The sequence below is a fragment of the Balaenoptera musculus genome, chromosome 9, assembly GCF_009873245.2.
Source record: "Balaenoptera musculus isolate JJ_BM4_2016_0621 chromosome 9, mBalMus1.pri.v3, whole genome shotgun sequence".
NCBI lineage: Eukaryota > Metazoa > Chordata > Mammalia > Artiodactyla > Balaenopteridae > Balaenoptera > Balaenoptera musculus.
In genome coordinates, this window is record NC_045793.1 from 89,735,770 (window position 1) to 89,761,336 (window position 25,567).

The following is a 25,567-nucleotide window of genomic DNA, read 5'->3' on the forward strand; positions in this document are numbered from 1 at the left end:
GGAATGAAGCACTGACACCTACTACACCATGGATGAAACTTGAAAACATTATGCTAAATGAAAGAAGTCACAAAAGACCACATATTGTATAACCTCATTTATATGAATGATCAGAACAGACAAATCTATAGAGACTGAAAGTAGTTCTTGCCAGGGGCTGGGCATGGAAAGTGATTGCTGATGGGTAAGGGGTTTCTTTTTTGGGGTGATAAAGGTGGTGTAAAATTGATGGTGGTGATGGTTGCACAGCTCTGGATACACTAAAAAACCTCTGAATTACATACTTTAAATAAGTGAATTGTACAACATATGAAATATATCTCAACAAAGCTATTAATAAAAAAAACAAGGCAGAAACTTCAGCCCTGCTTCAATCGCCTTACCCCGCCTGCACAAACAACTTGGGTTCCCAGCTTTGGGTGCTAACCAGTCACAGAATCCTCACTCTCACCCCTGAAACCTCAATTTATATTCCATGAATTTGGACTCTAAAATCTAAATAGAAGCTGCACTAAGGATTAGCTCTGCATTATTTAGAGGAGAGAAAATTGCAGAGCGTCATCGGGAACAGCTTAAGGAAAAGTTCAGCATCCTGAAATATTTCCCATCTATTAACAGTCATGTTTGCTATGTGCTCCCATAGTAAAAACATTTACTCCCAATCACCATAAAATGTAATAATCAATTAGGCGTGCCAAAATCACATTTAACTAGCCTTACTCCCAACTTACATATTCCCAGTATGACAAATTAAACCTTAATACTAAAGGCATATTTACCATTATACCAATGACATGCAATAAAGAAGTGCTCTTTCAAAACCTTACTGTCCAACACAGTAGCCACTGGCCACATGTGGCTACTGAACACTGGAAATGTGACTGGTCCAAACTGAGATGTGTATTACGTGTAAAATACACACTGTATTTTAAAGACTTACTACAAAAAGCAGACTGAAAAATATTTAGCTTTGCATATTAATTACATGTTGAAATGATCTTTTAGATATATTGGTTTAAATAAAATACATACTATTAATCCCACCTGTCTCTTTTTAAACAGACTCCATGTGGCTACTAGAACATTTCAAATTACATATGCAGCTCACATGATATTTCTATTGGAAAGAGTTGCTCTAGAAAAACATTTAGAGCTTTTGAGGGGAAGGTACGTATGCATCAGAAGACAGGGCTCTGAATAACTTCTCCTATTATAGTTCCCTGTTGCCATCTCTTTTATATACTGGTCACTTTGCAGGAGTCTTTAGTATGGGTGGAAAAGCTGTAACACAAAGTCATCACCGTACTCCTCTGAGACAACACAATCATGTGGACCCTCCAACCATGCTTGCTGCAGCTGTTGCTTTCCTAAGAAGCTACAGCATGTGCCAGCCAAGAAGGAAAGTTTTAAATGACAGCAGTTAAGGATAATTTTAATTATCCAGCAGTTCTGGATAATTTCCCCCTGTGGAGCAAAAAGGCCTCAGAGCTTTAAGAATGGTTTGATTAAACCTTTGGACAAGGTATCTAGATGAAAGCAAGGGCAGAAAAAAGGATCACAGGTGATCCAGGAGGAAACCAGAACGTGAGAAGCATTGAACTGAGTTTAAGGAAGACCCCTAGGGTGATCTACTTCAAGTGGGAACTCTTAAGCCATCAGTGTGAGCCCTGGATCTAATGGCAACGTAACCCCACCTGCACCTGTGGAATGTGTATTACCTGAGCGTTTGTCTTTAATCATTAGCATCGCTGGGTGTCGCACCTCCTGTGTATTGGAATATTTCTGGTGACGCATTTGTTATCCAGAGCAGTGCTGTCCAATACAGCAGCCACTAACTACACAGATGGCTACGGGGCTGTTGAACTGTGGCTAGTGTGACTGGGAAGCTCAACTTCATTTTAGTGAACTTAAATTTAAATTAACATGCGTGGGGCTTCCCTGGTGGCGCAGTGGTTGAGAATCTGCCTGCTGATGCAGGGGACACGGGTTCGAGCCCTGGTCTGGGAAGATCCCACATGCCGCGGAGCAACTAGGCCCGTGAGCCACAACTACTGAGCCTGTGCGTCTGGAGCCTGTGCCCCACAACGAGAGGCCACGATAGTGAGAGGCCCGCACACCGCAATGAAGAGTGGCCCCCGCTTGCCACAACTAGAGAAAGCCCTCGCACAGAAACGAAGACCCAACACAGCCAAAAAAAAAAAATAATAATAATAAATTAACATGCGTGGCTAGGGCTGCTGTACTGGCCGGCAAAGGTCTAGAGCCTTGCTTCCCCAAGTGTGGTGCGCATACCAGCAGCACAAGTACCTCTGGGAGTTTGTTAGAAACACAAGGTATTTCTGACTCCATCTGGACTTCCTGAAATACATTCTGCAGTAACAGCATCTCCAGGTGATTCCTATGCACATTAACGTCTGGAAAGCACTGACCCAGAGTAGGGGGTCTTAGCTGAATACTACACTGGAGCGCATAAAACTGTATAAAAAGTTAGCACATATGTGTATGTATAGGTGTATGTGTGTGTATATACATGCTTTACCCCTTTCCTTCCCCTGGAGACAATGTCCACACTTTTTCCTTAGGTTTTCCAAGGAGTTTGTGATCCAAAACAGAGAAGTTTTATCCTATAGAAATGTAGCCCCATAAAGTAGGAAAGCAGATTTCATTGAACAAAGAAAAACTTTTAAATTACCCTTTGTTATGCAGGCACTCTTCAATTCAGGAAGGGCAGAACCTGGCCATCCACGGCTTTGAGGTTCTTCTGCTGTGTTCTCACTTCTTCACCCATGCTAACCACACAGTACATTCTCCTAGACTGTTTTTATGTTTCAAAATACCACATGTACACGCATTAGCACAGATAAGTAGTATAACATTTATATATATTCTATTTTGTATTATACACCCATACCCACACCCTGATTTTTTAGTGCAAAATTGGCCATAAAATGCAGTTTAGTGCAAATACATACCGGTTTGTGCTAATTTGTACAGCCTGGAACAACTGGTGGAGTTTTAAGTACTGACGTGCTGTTGCAGCTGCTACCAATTTTTCGGTTGATTCAGGAATCAACCAGGAAAAAAAAAATTTTTATTAGTATCATAGATGTCTAGTTGTTGTCTACAACATGTAACCATGAAGATTTGGGAATCAACCAGGTATCTTTTTAATTAGTATAATGGCAGTCTAGTTATAATCTACCACATGAAACCATGAAAACAGTTGATGGTCAGACGGTGGTTATTTAGCTTACTTTTCCATCAGTAAATAGCGCTGGTTTTATATTATAATAAAAAACACTCATCCTTTATTATTTGTCCGGCAAAAATTTAGGAAACAAAGATTTCTTTTTTCAAAGATACTTTTATGTTGAGGATGCAGCTGCCGTCAGGCTTCGTAAACCTGCCTCACGGGAATCCTGCCCCCCGCCCCACACCCCCACTTTGTTAACAAGAAGATGCTACGGCAATGATTTATTCCCAGTTGACCAAGTCCCTAGCATTAGATATGTCCCCAAGTCTCAAAATGGCTCCAAGGATCTGCCCTGAATCATTATCCTCCACTGCTGTTTAAGAGGAGACATGCACAAACTGGAAGTCAGCTAATGCAGCCAGGAAAATTACCTCGGCACAAAGAGCCACAAGTATCAATACTTCGAAAATGAAGAAAACATAAGTTTAGCCTCACTTTTTTTTTTTTTTTGTAATGTAAATTTATAAATGCAGAAGTACGGAATGCACTTGCAACATGCAGAGTTAGGTTCCCTCAGTAAATACTTTCTCACTAATCAGTCTGCTGAAGAATAACTTGCTAGCACTGGAAAGTACAAATAGACAAATCATACATTTCATATATTTGGCCCTGGTGGGGCAAAAGATTCTTTAGAAATTAGCCAGCTGAAAGGGTAATTTACCAGGAGGGTTCTAATCTTTTTTTAACCTCTGCAACGTGACAGACATCATTAAAATACCAGGGCTAAAATACAATTTTCCGCCTTGTTTCCACTGACAGATACAGGACGAATGTCATCCATACTCCCATGGTGGAGCAGGGTGGCTCTTCCCTATCCCTTTCTTTTCCAACCAGAAAGCACGCTGGAAGGCAAGTGAGTGGTGCTACTGTAAGAATAACCTTGATGCCAGTCTAACATGGTCAATCAGTCACACAATTGGACACGCCACCATATTATCTCACGCCCGGTCACGACACCACACACCTTTTCTGAGGATCTCTCATTCACTTAAGTTTCTCGCCTTCAGTAGGGCCAACATTCTCATTTGCATTCAGTTTAAGTATTTATTTATTAACATAACCAGTAGAACTGAGTTTTTAAAAATATTTATTATATTTCATTCTAGAAATGATGGTACAATTATGTCACACACCTTTGGAAAGGCATATTTATGCTTTCACGCCAGAGCAAAGTTTTATGCATGGCCAGAACTGGAAATACCTAAGCCGTGAATAACCAAGGATAATGCTGTTGATAGGAGGAGCCCTTGTAAGTTTTCAAAAGCTTTATTCTCTATCATTTATTTTCGGGCAGATATCAATCAGTCCAGTGGAAAGAGTTCTGAACGTAAAAGGCACCTAGAATAAAAATTAGACCTTAACTAACAAAAAGAGGTGCACATGTTTACATCAAGAAATAAAAAGCCCTATTGATGCAACTCTCCTGCAAGCCAATGATAATAATAAATGCAAAAGCTATTGCAACTGAAAAGTCTATAAACACTTACCTGAACCTGGTTCATGAGCTGGATAATGACAATCACTTTGTGTTTTTAAACTTGTGGATGTTTTATCACCATTTAAACAAGCATGAGTACTGTTATTTATATTCACAGGTTTTAGGGGGAAGGGTCACTCTAATTATTTATCCATAGCCAAGATATGTTTTGTTGCATTTTCTCTTAAAATGCATTGTTATGTACTCCATTCATGGATGCATTAAAAATTACTGTGTCCTTCGAAGAATGTAGCAAAACCTAAAACTGCTACCTTAAACCAAATTCCTTTAAATGATTATAAAGCCAGTAAAGCTGACGTTTTACTATGATTTAAGCACCTGAAATATATTCTAACCAACTGATATTCTCTGAGCTAGAATTAGGATCCTCAAAATTTGTATGTATGTACAAATATTGCAAATTAAGCTAATAAAAACTTGGAAAAATACAAATAGACTTTTAGTACAAAGATCCAAAATCCACATAGGGGTCTGTACTAAGAGGAATATGAACAGGAAGCCAGCAAACATGTATCTGCATTTTCTAATCTGGACACAAAGGCCTCAGCGGAGCCAGGTGGTATTCAGCTGGGTCTGGTTCTTGATGCTGGTATCCATTTTTAGCACTTCGCGAATGGCCATGGTCGCGTAGGTAGAAGGAGGGAGAGAAAAATCCATCTTCAGAGCTCTGTATTTGCCTTCTGCTAGGCAAGAAAGAACAGTCAGAAAGTAAGGCAGCTGCAGACAGACTGGGGCGAGTCACATAATCTCTATACAGATAAAAGAACTGTGCTCCTTTCTTCAGCCTACTTCCCATGGGGCCTCAGAAAATGAGGCATGGAAGTAAGAGATCTGTGAGTGAAGGATCCAGCTGAATCCCTATAGTAATTCTACCTGGAACCTTCATAGAAAGGGCAGGTGACAGAAGAGCATAGGAGAGAAACACACGTAAAATGAAAAAAAAAAAAAAAAATTTACAGCACAGGGTGAAAACAGACAAAGGAATGGCAACAAGAATTTGACAATGAAAAGGCATTTTAGACTCTCTTGCTGGGTTTTCACTCAACTTTGTTAACTCTCTATGGGAGTGGGGAGGATATTCAATAACCTAATATCACAACCTTCTATAATGTTCATTCATTTTCAGTGGGAAATACTGTTTTAATACTGACCTCCAACTGTAATCATAAAACTAAGATGACAAAATACAAAATAGAAATCATAGAGTGGGTTGGGAGATGGTGGTCATTATAAGATTTTTTTTTTAAATATGTTTTTGTATGAGAAAACATTTCAAAGTTGACACAGAACTGATGGCTGAGTAAACTTACCAGAAGCAAACACTGGTGGTGGTTTCCCTTCTAGGTTGTCCACATCTGTGTTGAAGAGTGGAATTTTAGGATCATCATATGCAACGACTTCCCTTCGAAACATATAAAGCAAAGTGTGAATGTGAATTTCCATAACAGGCACTAAGTTACTCATCACCATTTGTTTAGCAAGGAAAACACACAGGCCTAGTGTAAATAATTCTAGGTGGGAGTATTCAATAACAGAATACAGCCATATTTTATATATAAATACTATATAGCAAGGTGACAGATGATGCCAGCCTATGGTAAAAATAAAAAATGTTTCCCTAGGATGGAAATTCCTTTTGTATGTAGTTGGTAAGTAGTAAACTTCACTTGGCAGAGATGCAATTGAATTAATCACAGCATCTGTACTTTCTCCAGAGCGGTTATCACCACTAACAACACCATGTTACTGTGAGAAACTGCTCTCTGGCAAGATGGAGGCCAACTCTGTCAGCCTCTTCCCACAATCCAGAGAAGAGGAGGGAAGAGGAAAAGGGAGAAAAGATGGAGAGAAGGAAGAGAGAATTTCCTGACAGTGGGCAACTAGTCCAGGCTTTAATTTTTTTAATTATCAAATAAAGCTTTACATAATACTAGGTATTAAAGTATTTTAAAATGGGTTAATACAAGTATCTTTTTCTCTCTAGAAACATGATAATGAAACAACCATATCAGTGTGGAACTCATAGCTAATTCTGAGCAAGATAACTTGAAAACCTCAGTTTTTTAGGAATAGGGAAAAAGTTCATTCTCTGCACATCTCTTCAATAATTTAGCAATGTCAGTAAGATGTAAACTTAGCCACTTTCACTATATATTTGAATTCATTTATCTCCTGATAATTTGAAAAATACCAGGTAGTAGCAGTAATGAGAATAGTATTTAATAACAACAATAACACTTTTATGCCAGGCTGTAAGCAATGAAAAATATTTATATAATGAAAAAGGTTAAAATCTAGTAATTCAGTTCTATTTCATTCCAGACTATTACTCACCAGCTGACATTCTGAGGACGAATAATGATCTTTCGGTAGGCCCCTGATAAGGAATAATCTCTAATTTTGTGTCTCATGTTGTCAATATCAAGATTGTCCGCTGTGAGCATTTCCCTGTAGGCTTCACTAACTAATATAAAACAAAATCAGTTGGAATGCAGCATGTCAGCAAGCTACCTTGAACTATAGAGAGTAACGTAAATTCTGTCACCTTAACAAAATTAATCATCTCAATTTACAATCCAATCTGTTCTCTGGAATTAAAACGTACTGACTTACTAACTAGTACTAGGTGTCTCCAGTTTAGGTTTGGCCGACTTGTAGGTTATTTTTGCAACCAGGCACAGTATCTGGGGTTAAGGGTCCCAAGGTGGCTACAAAAGGCCATTTCATCAGAAGTTACTCAACTACAATGTATATGTACTCAGAGTTGGAAGAGACCATATACAGAGCCTCAAACTCCTTCCAGAAGAAGGTAGTTATAAATAAATGTATAAAAATAAGAGACCTAGGAACACCATCTGGCTCATCCTTGCACCTGATGTAGAAACTTTTTTGTAACACCAGAGAGAGACAGTCATCCAGCCTTTGCTTGCACGTTGCCATTTATGAGGAGCTACTACTTTGTGAGGCATGCAATTATTGGAAAATTTTTTCTGTGCCAAGCTTAAATAGGTCTTCATGTGACTTCTGTCGACTGCTTTGGAACACAGATTAATTGCCTTCTTCCACATGTGTTCGTAAGTACTGGGCCTTTAAGCCATGATCTCCTCTAGACCAACAAGTTCCTCTAACTGTCCCTCCTTTGATATTTCTGTACTCCCCACCGACCCCTCATCTGCCTTGGGTAACAGGCTTACGTTAATAGTAACACTGGATACTTTTTATGTAGACTACCACCAAACTGGCCTTTTCCATCTGTACACCTGATCTTTGAGCGTAAACATGAGAATTTACATTTAACCCTATTAAATGCCCTCTGCAGGTTTTTTTAAATACTTATTTTCCATATAATTAATATTAACTATTTTGGGTTATACTACTTGCAAATATGATAAGCAGATTTCTTTACTCATGTCATTTGTAAAAAACGCTGGTTAGACCAGGGTCAAGGAAAGACTCCCTCACGACCCACTCGTGAGGACAGCAGGGATCCCTAACTGAGCACTGCTGACACCAAGTGTGCCTACGTCATGAATCCACATGCCTGAACCACCACCCAGCCAGTCTGTGAGCCCCTGTCTTGGCCACGAGGTCTTCACAATTGGCTCTGTCAAAGGCTATGCTGAATTTATGTTTTAACTGATACTAACTAGCCCAAACTTTCTGACCTTGAGAGGTAGCAGAGAGAAGAAAAGAATGCTTTCTTTTTCTCTCTCAGAAAGAGGGCAAGTGTGGCTCCAAGCATCTCAGTGCCTTCCTTCTCTACCTCCTGGTACTGGTCTCTGGTTCCTCGCTGCACCATCTGTGCCATCCACACAGCACAGGCAGGCCACCCCTCCCTTGTCTACCGCCCTTATTCATTCTCCCTCCTCTTCTCTAGTCCTTTTCCCTCCATGAGGCCAACCTCACACAGCAGTTTGATTTGTCAACATGTAAGTGGCAGACTACCACTCAACTCTTTTATAAGTATTTGCCTTATCAAAGAGCGGTGTTAATCCTAATCATTCTGTAATTTCAAGGAATATAATGTTGATAAGTAAACTAATTCTGGGCTCTTGAGAGATAAGATGTTTTAACAGGAAAACACCTCCGACAGACCAGCCCTGGTGAGGAGTAAACTTCCAGGGTCAGTTCCACTAGGGTAGTCCCATGCTCAGGGCTGCTTTCTTTTTTTCAATTTCTGAATCCTTCAACAGTAAAAGTTCCAATTCCCCTGTCAAAATGGCATCCATGAAGGTACAGAAGTAATTCTTATCAGCCTCTGGGGAATGGGAAATAAGGGTAGGGAATGCTAAGTTTCCAGTTTATAAACTTCTGAGCCCATTGACTCTTAAAACACAATGAACAGATATTACTTAACGCGGTTTTAAAAAAAAAAAAAAGGTTAAAAAAAGCAATGTTAAAGTAGAATTATCCATTCTCTTTCTCAATGACTCTTTCCAAACCCTTCCATCCTTAGTAAGAATTAGTGAATTTCAGAAATTTTAAATAACAGCGCCAATAATAACAGCAACAACAATAATGATACCAACACTATCACCATCCCCACCACCTCCACCACCTGGTTTCTTAATTTAAATCATCCATCTGAATGCATCTATTTCAGGGAGACTTTTATAAGCAAACACGGCTTACGTATGTTTGAAATGTAAACATTTTTTCAAGTTGGATGGAAATTAAGGTTCTAAAATCATATTTAAAATACTGATTTTTTTTTTCCCTCTCTCGACTCCTGGCTGCCAGTGGCTTAATTATGTCCGACTTTAACTACCTTCCTCAGAGGGAACTTACTTTTATGCTGGGGGTAGATAACATCAAAACCAGGCAAGGGCATTACCACATCATGGATGGAGTAATTATTAACATCGTCTTCCTCAATGCAGGCGGCTGTGGCTGAAAATACACCAATGGATAAGTTAAGAAGAATTAAGAAAACAGGCAGTATTTCCACGAGCCCAACCTTCTAAAATTACACATCTAAGCAATCAGAAATGCAAGCGTGCCCAGGTTCAGTGCCCCATGAAGCTTAGAGAAATTAATTTGGAATATATGCCTTTCTGTCTTTTCTACCCGAAAAATAAATATCGTGGATTCAGAAAAAGTAGAAAACTAAAAATAATCTATTTCTCAGCTGCACCCTCACGTTTTAGGACTCCTGGCTTTTAGCTTCTTTTTCCTCATCAGACAACACTACAAAATACTATTTGGAAAGTTATCACAGATGAATGCATTTTGCTAAAAGCATAAACAATGGAGAAAAAAAACCCGTCTGTATTTAGAGGATGAAATGTGGTGGCACAGGGGACATTAAAATACACCAGATGTGATCAATATTGGGTGAGGAAAAATTAAATCAGGAAAAGATTAATTAAAATTTCTATACAAATGAAAAGCTTTAGTGCATTGACTGGGCACACCTGCAGATGAGCAGACTGTCTCCAGGAAGTAGCGGGGAAGAACATGGACTTTGGAAACAGACTTGATTTGATTCCCAGACTTCTCTCTCTTTTATTTTTTTAAAAAATTAATGTTTATTTATTTATTTATTTTTGGCCACACTTGGAATCTTAGTTCCCCGACCGGGGATCGAATCCATGTCCCCAGCAGTGGAAGCGCAGAGTCTTAACCACTGACCTGCCAGGGAAGTCCCAGCCTTCTCTTTTTTTTTAACCAGCTGTGGAACCTTGGGGCAAGTGACTGAACCTCGGATGAGGAACAGAGAGAATGCTTCACAGTAATACTGTGAGCTTTAAACTAGAAGATGCACCTAAAGGGCTTACTTAGCACAAGGCCCGGCACATAGTAAGGGCTCAACAGCAGACGGGACTGTTTGCATGTCTTATGAACATTTCAGGCCCGGAGTGTGCACTAAATGTCTATGATATCACAGCCCCATGTAAAGTGCGCTCCAGTCTTGTGTTGACTTAAAGAAACTCTTTAAGACTGGCCAACAACAGCAGGGAGGCTGACATACACCCAGAAGTGTAGAGAAGTATTAGCTAGACCCAGATTAGGGTTTGCAAAGGGATCTTAGGCAACACTTAGTCCAAATCTTATCCTAGTTGAGAAAATGGAAGCCTGGAGAGAGTCAGGTGCATATTTTCAAATCAGATGCCTATTTTTCATTACATGTAATGGATCCATACCAGTCAGTCTGAGCTTACAATGTCTTTCCATTTCAAGCTTACCAGACAGCTATCTTAACCAGCAGCCAGGCTGGATTTTAAGCACTAGTGTCAAATAACTGAACCCAAGTTTGGGTGAGCAAGGATGGTGTCTGCCCTTTTACCTCCTTTGAGAACAAGGTCCCCTGGGACAGGGTTCAGGCCGTACTCTTCGATCCTCTTGCTCACCATGTTGTTCCACACATAGCTCTGATAGCTATGAATATACATTAAGCGATTGTTTCTTGGTATCTGACGGGAGAAAAATAAAAAACAGGTAAGAGAAAAAAAAATACATTCTGAACATTAAAAGTACTGTACTTTCCAAGACATCCCACTTGTTTAGTGGTGCCCCTAGTACAAGAAACTCGTAACTTCAATCTCCCATTTTTCTAACAGCCTACAGAAACCGTAACTGACACACAGCCACCAACTTTAGAGACGGAACCCCTCAGACTAGAGGGTGTTCATGATCAGCAGCAGCTGCAGCGGCTCCCGTTTTGCACCCACAGTTCAGACGTTCACGTGAAGAAAGCAAGCGCTTTGGAATTTACACCCTAAATCAAAGATACAGACTTCAAACTCAAGGAATTTACACCTCAATCATAGAGCTAACAGTGCTTTCTAATTCTCTGGAAGGAGAAAGCCTGTATGACTGAACTGACAACTCACTTCCTGCAGCAGGAATACTGATTTTTTTGTACATCTGGGGGAGAGTAATCAAGACCTACAGTTAGGAGTTAAACTTTAGTCTATCTGTATTATAGTACCCAAACACCAGTAGAGGCTACACTTACCATGATGCTACCCAGTCTTGAATCACCACAGAGAAACCACACTAAAATGTAGTCATTTAGACCACTTACCGTGCAACCCTCTCACTGAGGCAGGTTACGGTTCTGATGCTAGAGGGTGACTAAGAAATGAACTCTATGATGGGTTCTGAATTTCTCAAATACCAAGATACTTAATTTAAACTTCCTTGTAGGTATTTTCCACACGGATGCTTTCCTCGTGCCCTGCATGTTAACAACCACTGCCCCACTGCCTGCACCCACCACCCTCCCCTATCACCACCCAGGGTCTGAGCGCGGATCCCGCAGGCAACACCCCTCTCAGAGATCGCCAAAGGATCCTTATTTACTTTCTGTTCTTCCAAAATTTAGTAAAATATTTAAAGATAAAAAGTTCAAAGCATTGAGCCACCTCGAGTCAGTGCCTGACTTCACAAATTGCACTCACTATGCCAAATGCAGAGACTATATTCTTCAGTCCGTATTTTGAAAGTCCTCGGAGAAGCTGCCCTTCCACACACCTTTTGACAGGTAGTTTTCGGAGGGCAGCGGCTGGGTCTTTGGTCTTCGCCCATTCCTCCCTGCATTTAACCAAGTACCCCTTTTCAGCTGGTGGGGGGAAAAAAAGCTGTGATTAAACAATTTATCCAAAAGACAGAGTTCTATAACTTAAAACACTTCACAGAGAACACAAAACTAGAAAGTGCTATTTGTAACAGAGATACTCTGAAGAGCTTTTGGTCACCTGAGAATAACCATCAGAAAGTGAAAAGATGGGAAGGGCAGAAAGTTTACAGAACTAGATGGCTTTCAACATGCTACCACCCCAGGACTTAAAGCCAGTGACTGTTCATTATCAAGCTGACTCAACATCAGACAAAACCTTGGTAGTCCCTTCTTCCTTCCCTCTCTTTTTCTACTGTATTGTCAAATTTAATGGGTTACTTTCCCTAAAATTAGACAACCTTATCTCTTTTAACTTGCAAATGAATAATTATCCAAAGTGGGCATAATTATTTTGCTGATTTGTAAAGTAGTACTTAAATCCTTTTCCATACAGTATGACATTAGAGTTTTTAATGAACTCTTCAAACTTAAAAATCCTCAGTGTGTTTTTGTCAAGTTTTTATACTGTATTACATTTTGCTTTAACAAATTAACCACCAGTGAAATCTGTTTGGATTCCTATATGTTCAGAGATTTAATACTGCATGGAGAAAAGGAAATGAATGTATTCATTTATGAATTAATAAATTAGATGAGCTAAAGACCTGAAAATAAGATATAAATTATAAATCTCAAATATATACATAAAACTTGTGTAAAAAAAGACATAAACTATACTTTTTACTTTAAAAACAGTTTTAAAAGTTCTGAAATAATGACCCCAATTTGTACCTATACTTCAAAGCAATTACATGAATACCTAGTCATATATTCTTTTTTTTTTTCTTAAGATGATTTTTATTCTCACCTCCAGAACGGGGTTTCAATATTAAATCCATGACTTCAGCCCAGGAATTTTGTAGTATAGCTCTAAAATTAAACAGAATTTATTTTACTTAATTTTGCATTAAGGTGAATTTTATGTGCCCAAGCCTGTGGAGTAACAAAACCATATTAACTTTATATATTTTATTAAACTTAAAATAAGCAGAAAAATATAATAACATAGATTTCAAATGTAAATGTCAGAAGAACTTGAGAAGAAAATTAAAAATCTGTTTACTCATAACATTTAATATCATTTCAGTTTTAGAAAACTGTTATAGTATAAATACTACCTAGTCATGCTTTAAGCTGTTATACATGGTACTATCTGTATAAATCAAAGTTGTCTTTATATACTAAAACTTATTTGAAACTTCTCAAAAAAAGTCTCCCGTGTTAAATACTTTCTTGCCTAGATAAACAGAATAAATACAATTTATCCTTCTCTATTATTCTTGCCAAAATGGAAGTATCTTTACATTTGCTGATTATAAGTTATACACACTTCTTTAAAATTAAACAGTACATAAGAAAGGTTACCTGGTGTCTAACCTTTAAAAAATAAACACTCTTAACACTTCAGAGTGTAGTTTTCAAGACTTGCTTCATCTTTAAGTGTATGCAGTTTTTTCTTTAACTTTTATTATACTCTCTTATCACACAGAGGTTGTATTTCGTGTATCATATCTGAACATTTTTTTTTTTTACCCAGATTCTTTTTTTTTTTTATAAATTTGTTTATTTTTTAAATTTTATTTTTGGCTGCATACAGTATTTGTTTTTCTCTTTTTGGCTGCGTTTGGTCTTCGTTGCTGCACTTGGGCTTTCTTTAGTTGCAGCGAGCGGGGGCTACTCCTCGTTGCAGTGCACGGGCTTCTCATTGCGGTGGCTTCTCCTGCTGCAGAGCACGGGCTGTAGGCGTGCAGGCTCAGTAGTTGTGGCGTGCAGGCTCAGTAGTTGTGGCGTGCAGGCTCAGTAGTTGTGGCGTGCAGGCTCAGTAGTTGTGGCATGCAGGCTCAGTAGTTGTGGCGCACGGGCTTCGTTGCTCCACGGCATGTGGGATCCTCCCGGACCAGGGCTCGAACCCATGTCTCCTGCACTGGCAGGCGGATTCTTAACCACTGTGCCACCAGGGAAGCCCCTGAACATTTTTTCTAGTTAAGATTTCTGCTCTTGGGAGTCATACTTAGAAAGGCCTTCCCTACCATAAGAAAATAAAAATCCCTTCTATTAATTTTTCTGTTTTTCTACTTAACTAGGGTTTTTATTTTTCATGTTTAAGTTAATCTATATGAGATATTTCTGTGTATTAAATTATATAAAATGCTGTTTTATCTACTGATGAGATCATATGGATATTTAACCTACTAATGCAATGAATTAGATTAATAGATATCCCACTGCTGGCCATCCTTGAAGTCCTGGAACAAGCCATGCTCTATCAGTCTTTAAATATACTCCTGAGTGACACATTATTCAGCTGGCTAGGCCGTCCGTAACATTTCCAAAAAGAGTACAGTATTAATTCAAGACTAGGCACTAGTGTGCCAGATTTCATGGAAAAAGACTTCTGTGCTCAAAAACCTTTATCTGGCTGGCCACTTGATTTTGTAAATAGTTTTATTGGAAAACATCCGTGATCCTTAATTTATGTACTATTTCTGGTCGCTTTCACACTAACAGCAGTGCTGAGTAGCTGCTACACACACTCCACGGCCCACAAAGCCTAAACATTTACCTTTACAGAGAAAGTCTGCCAACATCTGGTGTAATATATTAAAATGTCTTAACTACAGGACTTAACACTTTTAAGATACTACCACACACGTGAAGGTTCAGTATATATCACCATATTAAAGATGGATATATTTGGTTTATAACAAGCCATCCTATCTGGCTCACCACACATTAAAATGTTTTCTACCTTTCTGACATTATCTTTCCTTCTTCCACCTTCTTTTTTTATTTTTTTACATTTTTAAAAAATAAATTTATTTTATTTATTTATTATTTTTGGCTGTGTTGGGTCTTCGTTGCTGCACACGGGCTTTCTCTAGTTGCGGCAAGCGGGGGCTACTCTTCTTTGTGGTGCGTGGGCTTCTCATTGCGGTGGCTTCTCTTGTTGTGGAGCACGGGCTCTAGAGTGCAGGCTCAGTAGTTGTGGCGCACAGGCTTAGTTGCTCCACGGCATGTGGGATCCTCCCGGACCAGAGCTCGAACCCAAGTCCCCTGCATTCGCAGGCGGACTCCTAACCACTGCGCCACCAGGGAAGCCCGGCAGGTGGATTCTTAACCACTATACCACCAAGGAAGTCCCCCACCCATACTTATTTATTGTCTGTCTTTCTGATTTTAGCCATTGTACTGGGTGTGAAGTAGTATCTCATTGTGGTTTTGAACTGCTTTTTCCCAGTGATTAGTGATTCCTTAGTGATGTCAAGCATCTTTTTATGTGCTTATTGGCCATTAGTCTATGTTCTATGGAGAAATGTCTACTCAGATTCTTTGACCATTTTTAGGTTATTTGTCTTTTTGTTTCTGAGTCGTAATAGTTCTTTAAATATTTTGGATTCAACTCACTCTTCCACCTTTAAACTATAAACTGAGGGTTTTTTCTTTAGGTGGTCCTGTGGTGGTTAACAGTGGGCTACTCTGAAGCTAGGAAACATTCTTGTGTCATAAAAATTGTTGGTTAGGAATTCTGAATGGATTATATACTGACTTTATACTTGGGCATGTTAATGCAATTTTGGTCCTGAATAAATCTGATGTCATTTTCATTAGCTATTTTACATTATCTTTGGAGTGCAAAATTTACAGGGTCCCATGGCTGCTGTTCTGCCGAATTAGCTACAAAGTCAAAGGGTGATACAGCCTTCTCTTAAATATTCTGTCTCACAGGACAATTAGCATCTTCATAATCAATGTCCTCTGAACATTAGCAAGACTGAAAATATTATCTTTTATTATCTAATAATAGTGATTATTATTTATTACAGTTTTCTTCCTGGCAACAATTTTTTTCTCTGGTTAGTATGTTCTAATTTTAATATATTACTTTCCATTTATTGAGCACTTCCTATCTGCTAGGCATAGAAACAGGTATTGCATAGACTTCATCTTACTTCATTTTCACCACCCCTGTGAGGTTGGTGTTATCCTTTCCATTTCACAGATGACTAATGTGAGGCTCAGAACTGAAATCTGACTTCAATGCCTGAGGGGTTTTGTTTTGTTTTTTGTTTTTTTGGCTGAACCCCAAGGCTTGCGGGATCTTAGTTCCCCGACCAGGGACTGAACCCAGGCCCTAGGCAGTGAAAGCGCACAGTCCTAACCACTGAACCGCCAGGGAATTCCCCCCTTCTGCCTGAGCTTTTAACTCTCACAACACTGCCTCAAAGAGGTAGAGGAAATACTACATGATATTTTTCATTTTGTGCTCTTAAAGATGCATAAACAAATGTAACTTCATGGAGTCAGCTGCTGAACCACGGACTGATTCAAGAAGAGCCCCTCTATCCTCAGGACTGCACCTGACCAACTAGTGACCTTGGGCAGGCTCCCTAAGCCGAGATTTCATCTTTGCTAAAATAAAGGGTTTGAAGCACCAGGAAGAACATGAACTAAATAACCTCTTAGATCACTTCCAACTCAGACTTCCACAGTTCTAACTGCCACGTGAATAATTATTTAGGTAACACAGTCTCTGCTGGACAGCAGGATAGCATAAGTAAGTTTATAAACCCAAGTATTTATTGATGGGATTCCCACCCTAGCTCGCCCTAGAGGGATTTCCTGTTATCTCAAAGCTAATCAGAGAGTTCTTAAAATAAATTTTACTTGCTAATTGCGTCCTATACCACTTTCTTTAAAGGATGGGGGAAGGGCAGGTACAAGTTTAAGAAACTAGGAAGCACTTGTTAACAGAGATCATAAACTACACCATCTCCTTCAGGCTACTTTGGGTTTGAGTTACCCAACTGCTACTGTTGGGTCACTTACTGAGCCAAGATTTACCTGTAAAAAAGAAAATAAAATAGAATCCCTGGATGGGCTATCAGGGGAGAGAGAAAAACTTTACTTTTCAAGTTATATCTTTTTGAACTCTGATTTATTTTTTCACCTTGTGCATGTATTATCATAAAACAGAACAAAACTTAGGAGGCGGCTGTGGATCAGCTGGTCATCCAAAAGGATGAGACACACTGCTTTGTTTGGCCCAGATTTCCATTTTTTCTAGGAAATCTAGAAATAATTAAAAACACCACCCACAAAAAACATCCTGCTTCTTTTTTTTAAGGAGAGAGCTCTTTTAGACGAAAGTTAAGAAATTAAATACAAACCTTCCAACTTGATATGTGGGGACAGCTGTGGTTCCAAACCTTTGCATTCCGTAGTAGTTAATAAATCCAATCTCCTTGAGAGAGTTCATGGCTTGTTCCACTTGGTCGTCAGTTCCAGTAATATTTCTGTAGGGGCCCAAATTACCCAGAGAAAAAAATTTACAGGCAAACACATTCAGGGATGCATATCACAAGTGACATGGCTTGGCTTCTGTGCCTTTCCCTTGCCCCCTGCAGCTTTCTCTCTACCTCCTGAGGACGCTGTCTTTTTAAAAAATTGTGACATATACACAACACTAAATTTACCTTTTTAGCCATTTCTAAGTATGCAATACAGTAGCATTAAGTACCTTCACAATGTTGTGCAACCTTTACCACTATCTACTTCCTGAACTTTTTCATCTTCTCAAATGGAAACTCTGAATCTATTAAACAGTAACTCTCCATCTCCCCGCCCGCACCTTATACCCCAGGTAACTTTTATTCTACGTCCTACGTCTATGAATTTGCCTATTCTAGGTACCGAATATAAGTGGAATCATAGGCCGTCTTTTGTATTTCAAGGAGATGGCTTCTTTCCAAAGGTGGTGCTGAGTTTTTAGAGGGGTGGGCGTGTTGGTACAAACATTGCGGCTGTGTTTGCTCTCCCAGCCTCATCGGGCCCCACCCCGCCTTCCCGGGCTGCCACGGGCATCAGCACCAGCTCACTGGGATTAACAACTGTTCTGAACAGACTCAAGGTGACATGGCAAGACCCTCTCCGGTCTGCATTCATACCCGCAGCTCTTTACCTGAGGACAACAGTGAAGTGATTCCCTTGAAGCTCTCCCAATTTCAGAGGGTTTTTCTGATAGCTGAAATTCCCTAGCTTAAAGTTCATCAAGCACTTATTCAAGTGGGCAAGTCTTTGCGCAGTTATTCTAAAAAATACGAAATAAAAAAAGGAACAGAAAGAGGGTCATAAGCTATCGCCTGGCTGAAATGGTCTAGGACACTTTACTACAGAAAACTGCAGCTTGAAATCAGACTACACACTATGACGATGGAAAAGAAAGGCACCGCAGCTGGTGGGGTAAGCCTACCTTTCATTTGCCTCTGGAATGTTCCTCCAGCATGAGGACACCTGTTCCTATTGGAATGATGTAACCTGGGCCATCTTTATATTCTTAGAGCCTTATGTTACTTACATACTGATAATGGAACAGTATCATCTGTGAAACTTTCTAGTTTTTGTGAGGGGAGAGGGGCGAGAAAGGGAGCAGAGAGCAATCCCTACAGGTAAAAAGATAGTTATTAAGCATTAAAAAAGTCATATTTTCATTTTTGTCCCTCAGAAAAAGATTGTAAACTCACTACAGAAAACTTGGAAAAATACAGAAAGGTACAGAGTAATAAAAAAAAAATTCAGTTTCATCACCTGAAAAAAAAATCTGTTAATATCTAACTTTGAATTTCCTCCCATTCTTTCTTTCTTAAACTCATGTCAGATCTATTCATATAATATTTATCTTTATCTGACTATATATATGTAGTCAGAATCCTACCATAATCTGTACCCTCCTGCTATAATTTAAATGGCATTATAAAATTTTCATGAAAAACTTCTTCTTTTTTTTTTTTTTATAAATTTATTTATTTATTTATATTTATTTTTTGGCTGTGTTGGGTCTTCGTTTCTGTGCGAGGGTTTTCTCTAGTTGCGGCAAGCAGGGGCCACTCTTCATCGCGGTGCGCGGGCCTCTCACTATCGCGGCCTCTCTTGTTGCAGAGCACAGGCTCCAGACGCGCAGGCTCAGTAGTTGTGGCTCACGGGCCTAGTTGCTCCGCGGCATGTGGGATCTTCCCGGACCAGGGCTCGAACCCGTGTCCCCTGCATTGGCAGGCAGATTCTCAACCACTGCGCCACCAGGGAAGCCCTTAACTTCTTTAATAGTAATACACATAGAAAAAGAAATACAGTACTAAAAGGCCTCTGTTCTATCTCTATCCCTCAATACCCCTCCCCACTGGCAGCCAACATTAAACGTTTCTTGTCTATTCTTCTAGTAACATTTTCTGTACACATAGATACACCTATTGTCTTCTCTCTTTTTGGAATTTCTTTGTAAGCTTTTATTTATTTATTTATTTTTTTTAGCACTTTTCTTTTTTATAGCTACTTTATTTATTTATTTTATTTTATTTTTGGCTGTGTTGGGTCTTCGGTTCATGCGAGGGCTTTCTCTAGTTGAGGCAAGTGGGGGCCACTCTTCATCCCGGTGCGGGGACCGCTCTTCATCGCGGTGCGCGGGCCTTTCACTATCGCGGCCCCTCCCGTTGCGGGGCACAGGCTCCAGACGCGCAGGCTCAGTAGTTGTGGCTCACGGGCCCAGCTGCTCCGTGGCATGTGGGTTCTTCCCAGACCAGGGCTCGAACCCGTGTCCCCTGCATTAGCAGGCAGATTCTCAACCACTGCGCCACCAGGGAAGCCCATGTAAGCTTTTAATACATATGTTATACATACAGAAAAGTACGCAGATCGTAAGTGTTCTGCTTCACGGATTTTCACAAAGTGAACACAACCATGTAACTAGCACTCAGATCTTCCCTTTTAAAAAACAATTTTTGTTACATTATCAGTTGTTCAGTATATTGCTTATATTCACTGAAAAAATGCATATTAGAGACGTGCCTTATCCATACAGGCCTTCTGGAGCTGCCTCACTCTGTGTACAGCTTCAAAGAATGGCTGCAGTGCTGCCTGGAGCCTTTCTCTGACCTTTAGTCCCCTGTGATGGGCATTTAAATTGCTACCCATCTTCTGCTATTACAATCCATTCTATAACACATACCCTCGTATAGACTTCTTGGTGCATCTACAGAGGTGAATGATTCGGATTAAGCCCCTAGAATTAGAAGGCAGGGATTTTAAATTTTAACCCCTATTGCCCTCCAAAAAAGTTACACCAATTCACACTCACACCATTAATATGTAAGTACCTACTTCCTCATGCCTGTGTCTCCTCACACAGCATGTTATAAACCTTTTTGAGCTCTGTCAGGCTGATAAGTTAAAAATGCTATCTTGGGGCTTCCCTAGTGGCGCAGTCATTAAGAATCCGCCTGTCAATGCTGGGGACACAGGTTCGAGCCCTGGTCTGGGAAGATCCCACATGCCGCTGAGCAACTAAGCCTGTGAGCCACAACTACTGAGCCCACGTGCCACAACTACTGAAGCCCGTGCACCCTGACGAAGAGTAGCCCCCCGCTCATCGCAACCAGAGAAAGCCCGCGCAGCAACGAAGACCCAACGCAGCCAAAAATAAATAAATAAATTTATTTTTAAAAAATACTATTTTGATTTTTATCTGAATGTTTCTTACTATGAGAGAAACTAAACATTTCTTCATTATCTTGACTGTGAAGTACCTGTTCATCCTATTACTTATTTTTCTGTTGCACTGTTAATATTCTTCTGTTTCCATATATTAAGGAAATCTACCCTTTACCACATAGCTTACAAATATTATCTCCCATTTTGTGAGTTTATTCATAATATTTTACACTTAAGAAAATTTCCCAACTTCATGTTAAAAAAAATCAAACTGGAGAAAATTGGCAACACTATAACAAACAGTCTTATACCTCACCTGTAGATTTACCAATTGCTAACAATTTCCCAGATTTACTTTACATATATTTCTAGATATATGAACACCCACACATTACACATATGCACATACATACACACATGCAGGTAAAACCTATGTATTTTTCTAAACCATGTGAGAGTGAGCTGCAGACCTAGGGACACCTCACCCCTAAAGTGACTGTAGTGTGTGTCTCCTAAGCACAGCGGAGTCTCCCGCATTTCTAATCACCGGTCACCCTCACGAAGCCTATGTGAATTCAAGGCCACTGATGAGCAGTCCACATCCAAATTCACCCAATTCCCCCAATAACATCACTTAGATTTTTTTTAAAACCTCCTTAAATTCAGGATCTAATCAAGAACCAGGACAATCATTGCTTCCTCACAGTAAGATGCCCACATTTTGGTGGGAATAACACGTAGGTGATGCTGTGTCTTTTTCAGTGTATCGCAGCGAAACGGTACCTCTCTCTCCTTTCCCTTTTTTAGTTGGTAAGCTGTGGGGTGACATTTTAAAAATTCTGTAACTATCCTGTACCCCCATAGTCTTTCATCCAACTGTTTAGGTACCCGAGGATAATTTTTTATTATTATTTTTTCGCTGTGCAGCATGTGGGATCCCAGCTCCCGGCCCAGGGATGGAACACGCACTGCCTGCATTGGAAGCACAGAGTCTTAACCACTGGAACACCAGGGAAGTCCCCCAAGGGTAATTGCTGGCTGAGGCAAATATTACTGTGTTGACTGCGAAAAGACTGTTTTTCTATACCCACCATTCCTCCTATATTAGTTGGCATTCTTCTACAAATAGGACTGTACAGTAAAAAATTTTTTTCTCATTTTCCCATTTAGGTTGTTAGATAATATTGAGCAGAGTTTTCTGTGCTATACAGTAGGTCTTAGTTGGTTATCTTCTTTTTTTTTTAATTTTTATTTTGACCTTTTAAAAAAATTTTATTTATTTATTTATTTATGGCTGTGTTGGGTCTTCATTGTTGTGCACGGGCTTTCTCTAGTTGCAGAGAGTGGGGACTACTCTTTGTTGTGGTGCACGGGCTTCTCACTGTGGTGGCTTCTCTTGTTGCGGAGCACGGGCTCTAGAGCACAGGCTCAGTAGTAGTGGCGCACGGGCTTAGTTGCTCCGCGGCATGTGGGATCTCCCCGGACCAGGGCTTGAACCCGTGTACCCTGCACTGGCAGGCGGATTCTTAACCACTGCGCCACCGGGGAAGCCCTGGTTATCCATTTCAAATACAGCAGTGTGTACATGTCAATCCCAAACTCCCTAACTATCCCTCCCCCCTACACCGCCCCCCCCGCCCCGGTAACCGTTAAGTTCATTCTCTAAGTCTTTGAGTCTGTTGAATTTCAGTTAGTTGAAATTTAGTTAGTTGCATTTTAGTTAGTTGAATTTTTTTTTAATAGCTCTGGGATTTAAGTCTATTTAGGAAGGGTGTCCCTAGTCAGAGATTATTTTTATTTTTTTAAATTTATTTTATTTATTTTTGGCTGTGTTGGGTCTCCGTTGCTGTGTGCGGGCTTTCTCTAGTTGCAGGGAGCGGGGGCCACTCTTCGTTACAGTGCGTGGGCTTCTCATTGCGGTGGCCTCTCCCGCTGCGGAGCACGGGCTCTGGGCACATGGGCTTCAGTAGTTGCGGCACGCGGGCTCAGTAGCTGTGGCTCGCGGGCTCTAGAGCACAGGCTCAGTAGTTGTGGCGCATGGGCTTAGTCGCTCCGCGGCATGTGGGATCTTCCCAGACCAGGGCTTGAACCCGTGTCCCCTGCATTGGCAGGTGGACTCCCAACCACTACGCCACCAGGGAAGCCCCAGAGATTATTTTTTTAAAATAGTATCCCCAGGTATAAGTAGAGTGCTTTTGCAGTTGTTGTTGTTTTTTATGAATTTATTCATTTATTTATTTTTTGGCTGCGTTGGGTCCTCGTTGCTGTGCACAGGCCTTCTCCAATTGCGGCGAGCGGGGCTACTCTTGGTTGCGGTGGCCTCTACCGTCACGCAGCATGGGCTCTAGGCGTGCGAGCTCAGTAGTCGTGGCGCACGGGCCTAGCCGCTCCGCGGCATGTGGGATCCTCCCAGGCCAGGGCTCAAACCCGTGTACCCTGCATTGGCAGGCGCACTCCTAACCACTGCACCACCAGGGAAGCCCCAGTTGTTGTTGTTTTAGAGTAAAAAGGGTACTTTTCTTTTTGTTTCCTTCTGGCCAACAGTAGTGACGTACTTTTCGTCATGTCTCATTTACAGCAGTGCTGGCCTCCATGCAGTCCCTAACACACTCATCTTTTTTTTTTTTTTTTAAACATCTTTATTGGAGTATAATTGCTTTACAATGGTGTGTTAGTTTCTGCTTTATAACAAAGTGAATCAGTTATACATATACATATGTTCCCACATCTCTTCCCTCTTGCATCTCCCTCCCTCCCACCCTCCCTATCCCACCCCTCTAGGTGGTCACAAAGCACCGAGCTGATCTCCCTGTGCTATGCGGCTGCTTCCCACTAGCTATCTCTTTTACATTTGGTAGTGTATATATGTCCATGCCACTCTCTCACCCTGTCACATCTCACCCCTCCCCCTCCCCATATCCTCAAGTCCATTCTCTAGTAGGTCTGTGTCTTTATTCCCGTCTTGCCACTAGGTTCTTCATGACCTTTTTTTTTTTCCTTAGATTCCATATATATGTGTTAGCATACTGTATTTGTTTTTCTCTTTCTGACTTACTTCACTCTGTATGACAGACTCTAACTCCATCCACCTCACTACAAATACCTCCATTTCATTTCTTTTTATGGCTGAGTAATATTCCATTGTATATATGTGCCACATCTTCTTTATCCATTCATCCGATGATGGACACTTAGGTTGCTTCCATGTCCTGGCTATTGTAAATAGAGCTGCAATGAACATTTTGGTACATGACTCTTTTTGAATTATGGTTTTATCAGGGTATATGCCCAGTAGTGGGATTGCTGGGTCGTATGGTAGTTCTATTTTTACTTTTTTAAGGAACCTCCATACTGTTCTCCATAGTGGCTGTATCAATTTACATTCCCACCAACAGTGCAAGAGGGTTCCCTTTTCTCCACACCCTCTCCAGCATTTATTGTTTATAGATTTTTTGATGATGGCCATTCTGACCGGTGTAACACACTAATCTTGACTACTGGTCTTTTAAAGTCTACAATGGTTGTGACAAAGAAGAAAAGAACTCTGGGCACTGGAGTCCCAGGGGCTTTGACTGCCAGTTTCTGTTTACTCTCCCCAGTCAACTACTGATGCCCAAAGTGGCTCATTTAGAGAGGAGTGGGAGGAGGTCAAGTTCTCCCCCTCTGCTTTGAATTATGGACTCTCTTCGTCCTAGGCAACAAGGAGGTTAAGGAAAGAAGAGGGGAAAGCTGTTCACACACAAGTCAGTAACAGTATCAGCTGCTGCTCAGTGGCTTTGGTTCTGCATTTTAAATTATCAGCATACACATATCTTTCGGCTTTTTGTCTTTTTTTAACAGGTAGATTGAGGAGTATAAATACTACACCAAGGACCTGGCTACAAAAGATAAATATTCATATTACATCCATCCGTAATATCATATATCTCTCTCTACCCATCTACCTTCGCAGGGACACTGTGGCTGATGCCGCCTTTCAAATGGCTTTGTTAATATTTGGCAAAGCCTTGTCTCTTCCAGTGAAGACATAAAAACTCAGGTAAGGAGCCAATTTCATTTTTTTTTCTTTTCAGGTGGTTACTCAGTTATTTCAACAAATTCACTGACTCAAAACTTTCCTTTGGGACTTCCCTGGTGGCGCAGTGGTTAAGACTCCACGCTCCCAATGCAGGGGGCCAGGGTTTGATCCCTGGTCAGGGAACTACATCCCACATGCATGCCGCAACTAAGAGTTCGCATGCCACAACTAAGGAGCCCACCTGCTGCAACTAAGAACCGGCGCAACCAAATAAATTAAAAAACAAACAAACAAACAAAAACACCAACACTCTTCTTTGCTGATTTTAAATGCTACTTGCTACACACTAACTCTGTGGATATATCTGGGTCTGTAATTATTCTAATGCTACCCGTTTATGTGCCAGTATCATATTGCTTTAACTGCTATACTTTTTTGGCCATGCCACGCAGCGTGTGGGATCTTCGTTCCCTGACCAGGGATCGAACCCGTGCCCCCTGCCTTGGGAGCGTGGAGACTTAACCAATGGACTGCCAGGGAAGTCCCTACTATACTTCTATAATATGCTTTAAAATATACTGAGGCTGGACAGCTACACGTAAAAGAATGAAATTAGAACATTCTCTAACACCATAAACAAAAGTAAACTCAAAATGGATTAAAGACCTAAATGTAAGACCAGATACTATAAAACCC

The 25,567-nt window shown here is 40.5% G+C and overlaps 1 protein-coding gene across 4 annotated transcripts in view; it reads right to left on the bottom strand.

Moving 5' to 3' along the window:
- Positions 1-4,324: 4,324 nt before the first annotated feature.
- Positions 4,325-25,567, bottom strand: part of PUS7 (pseudouridine synthase 7) — a 62,688-nt gene continuing 41,445 nt past the window's right edge. For 3 of the 4 annotated variants that reach the window (XM_036863818.1, XM_036863816.1, XM_036863819.1), the window contains exons 8-16: positions 18,332-18,460; positions 17,541-17,666; positions 13,181-13,242; positions 12,155-12,315; positions 11,038-11,164; positions 9,540-9,641; positions 7,086-7,215; positions 6,062-6,153; positions 4,335-5,434 (exon numbers count right to left, since the gene is read on the bottom strand). In XM_036863818.1, coding sequence (XP_036719713.1) covers positions 5,295-5,434; positions 6,062-6,153; positions 7,086-7,215; positions 9,540-9,641; positions 11,038-11,164; positions 12,155-12,315; positions 13,181-13,242; positions 17,541-17,666; positions 18,332-18,460 — 1,069 coding nt within the window. In that variant the 3' untranslated portion in view covers positions 4,335-5,294. Of the gene's footprint in view, positions 5,435-6,061; positions 6,154-7,085; positions 7,216-9,539; positions 9,642-11,037; positions 11,165-12,154; positions 12,316-13,180; positions 13,243-17,540; positions 17,667-18,331; positions 18,461-25,567 lie in introns of all 4 variants that reach the window. The other variant, XM_036863817.1, reaches the window with a different exon arrangement.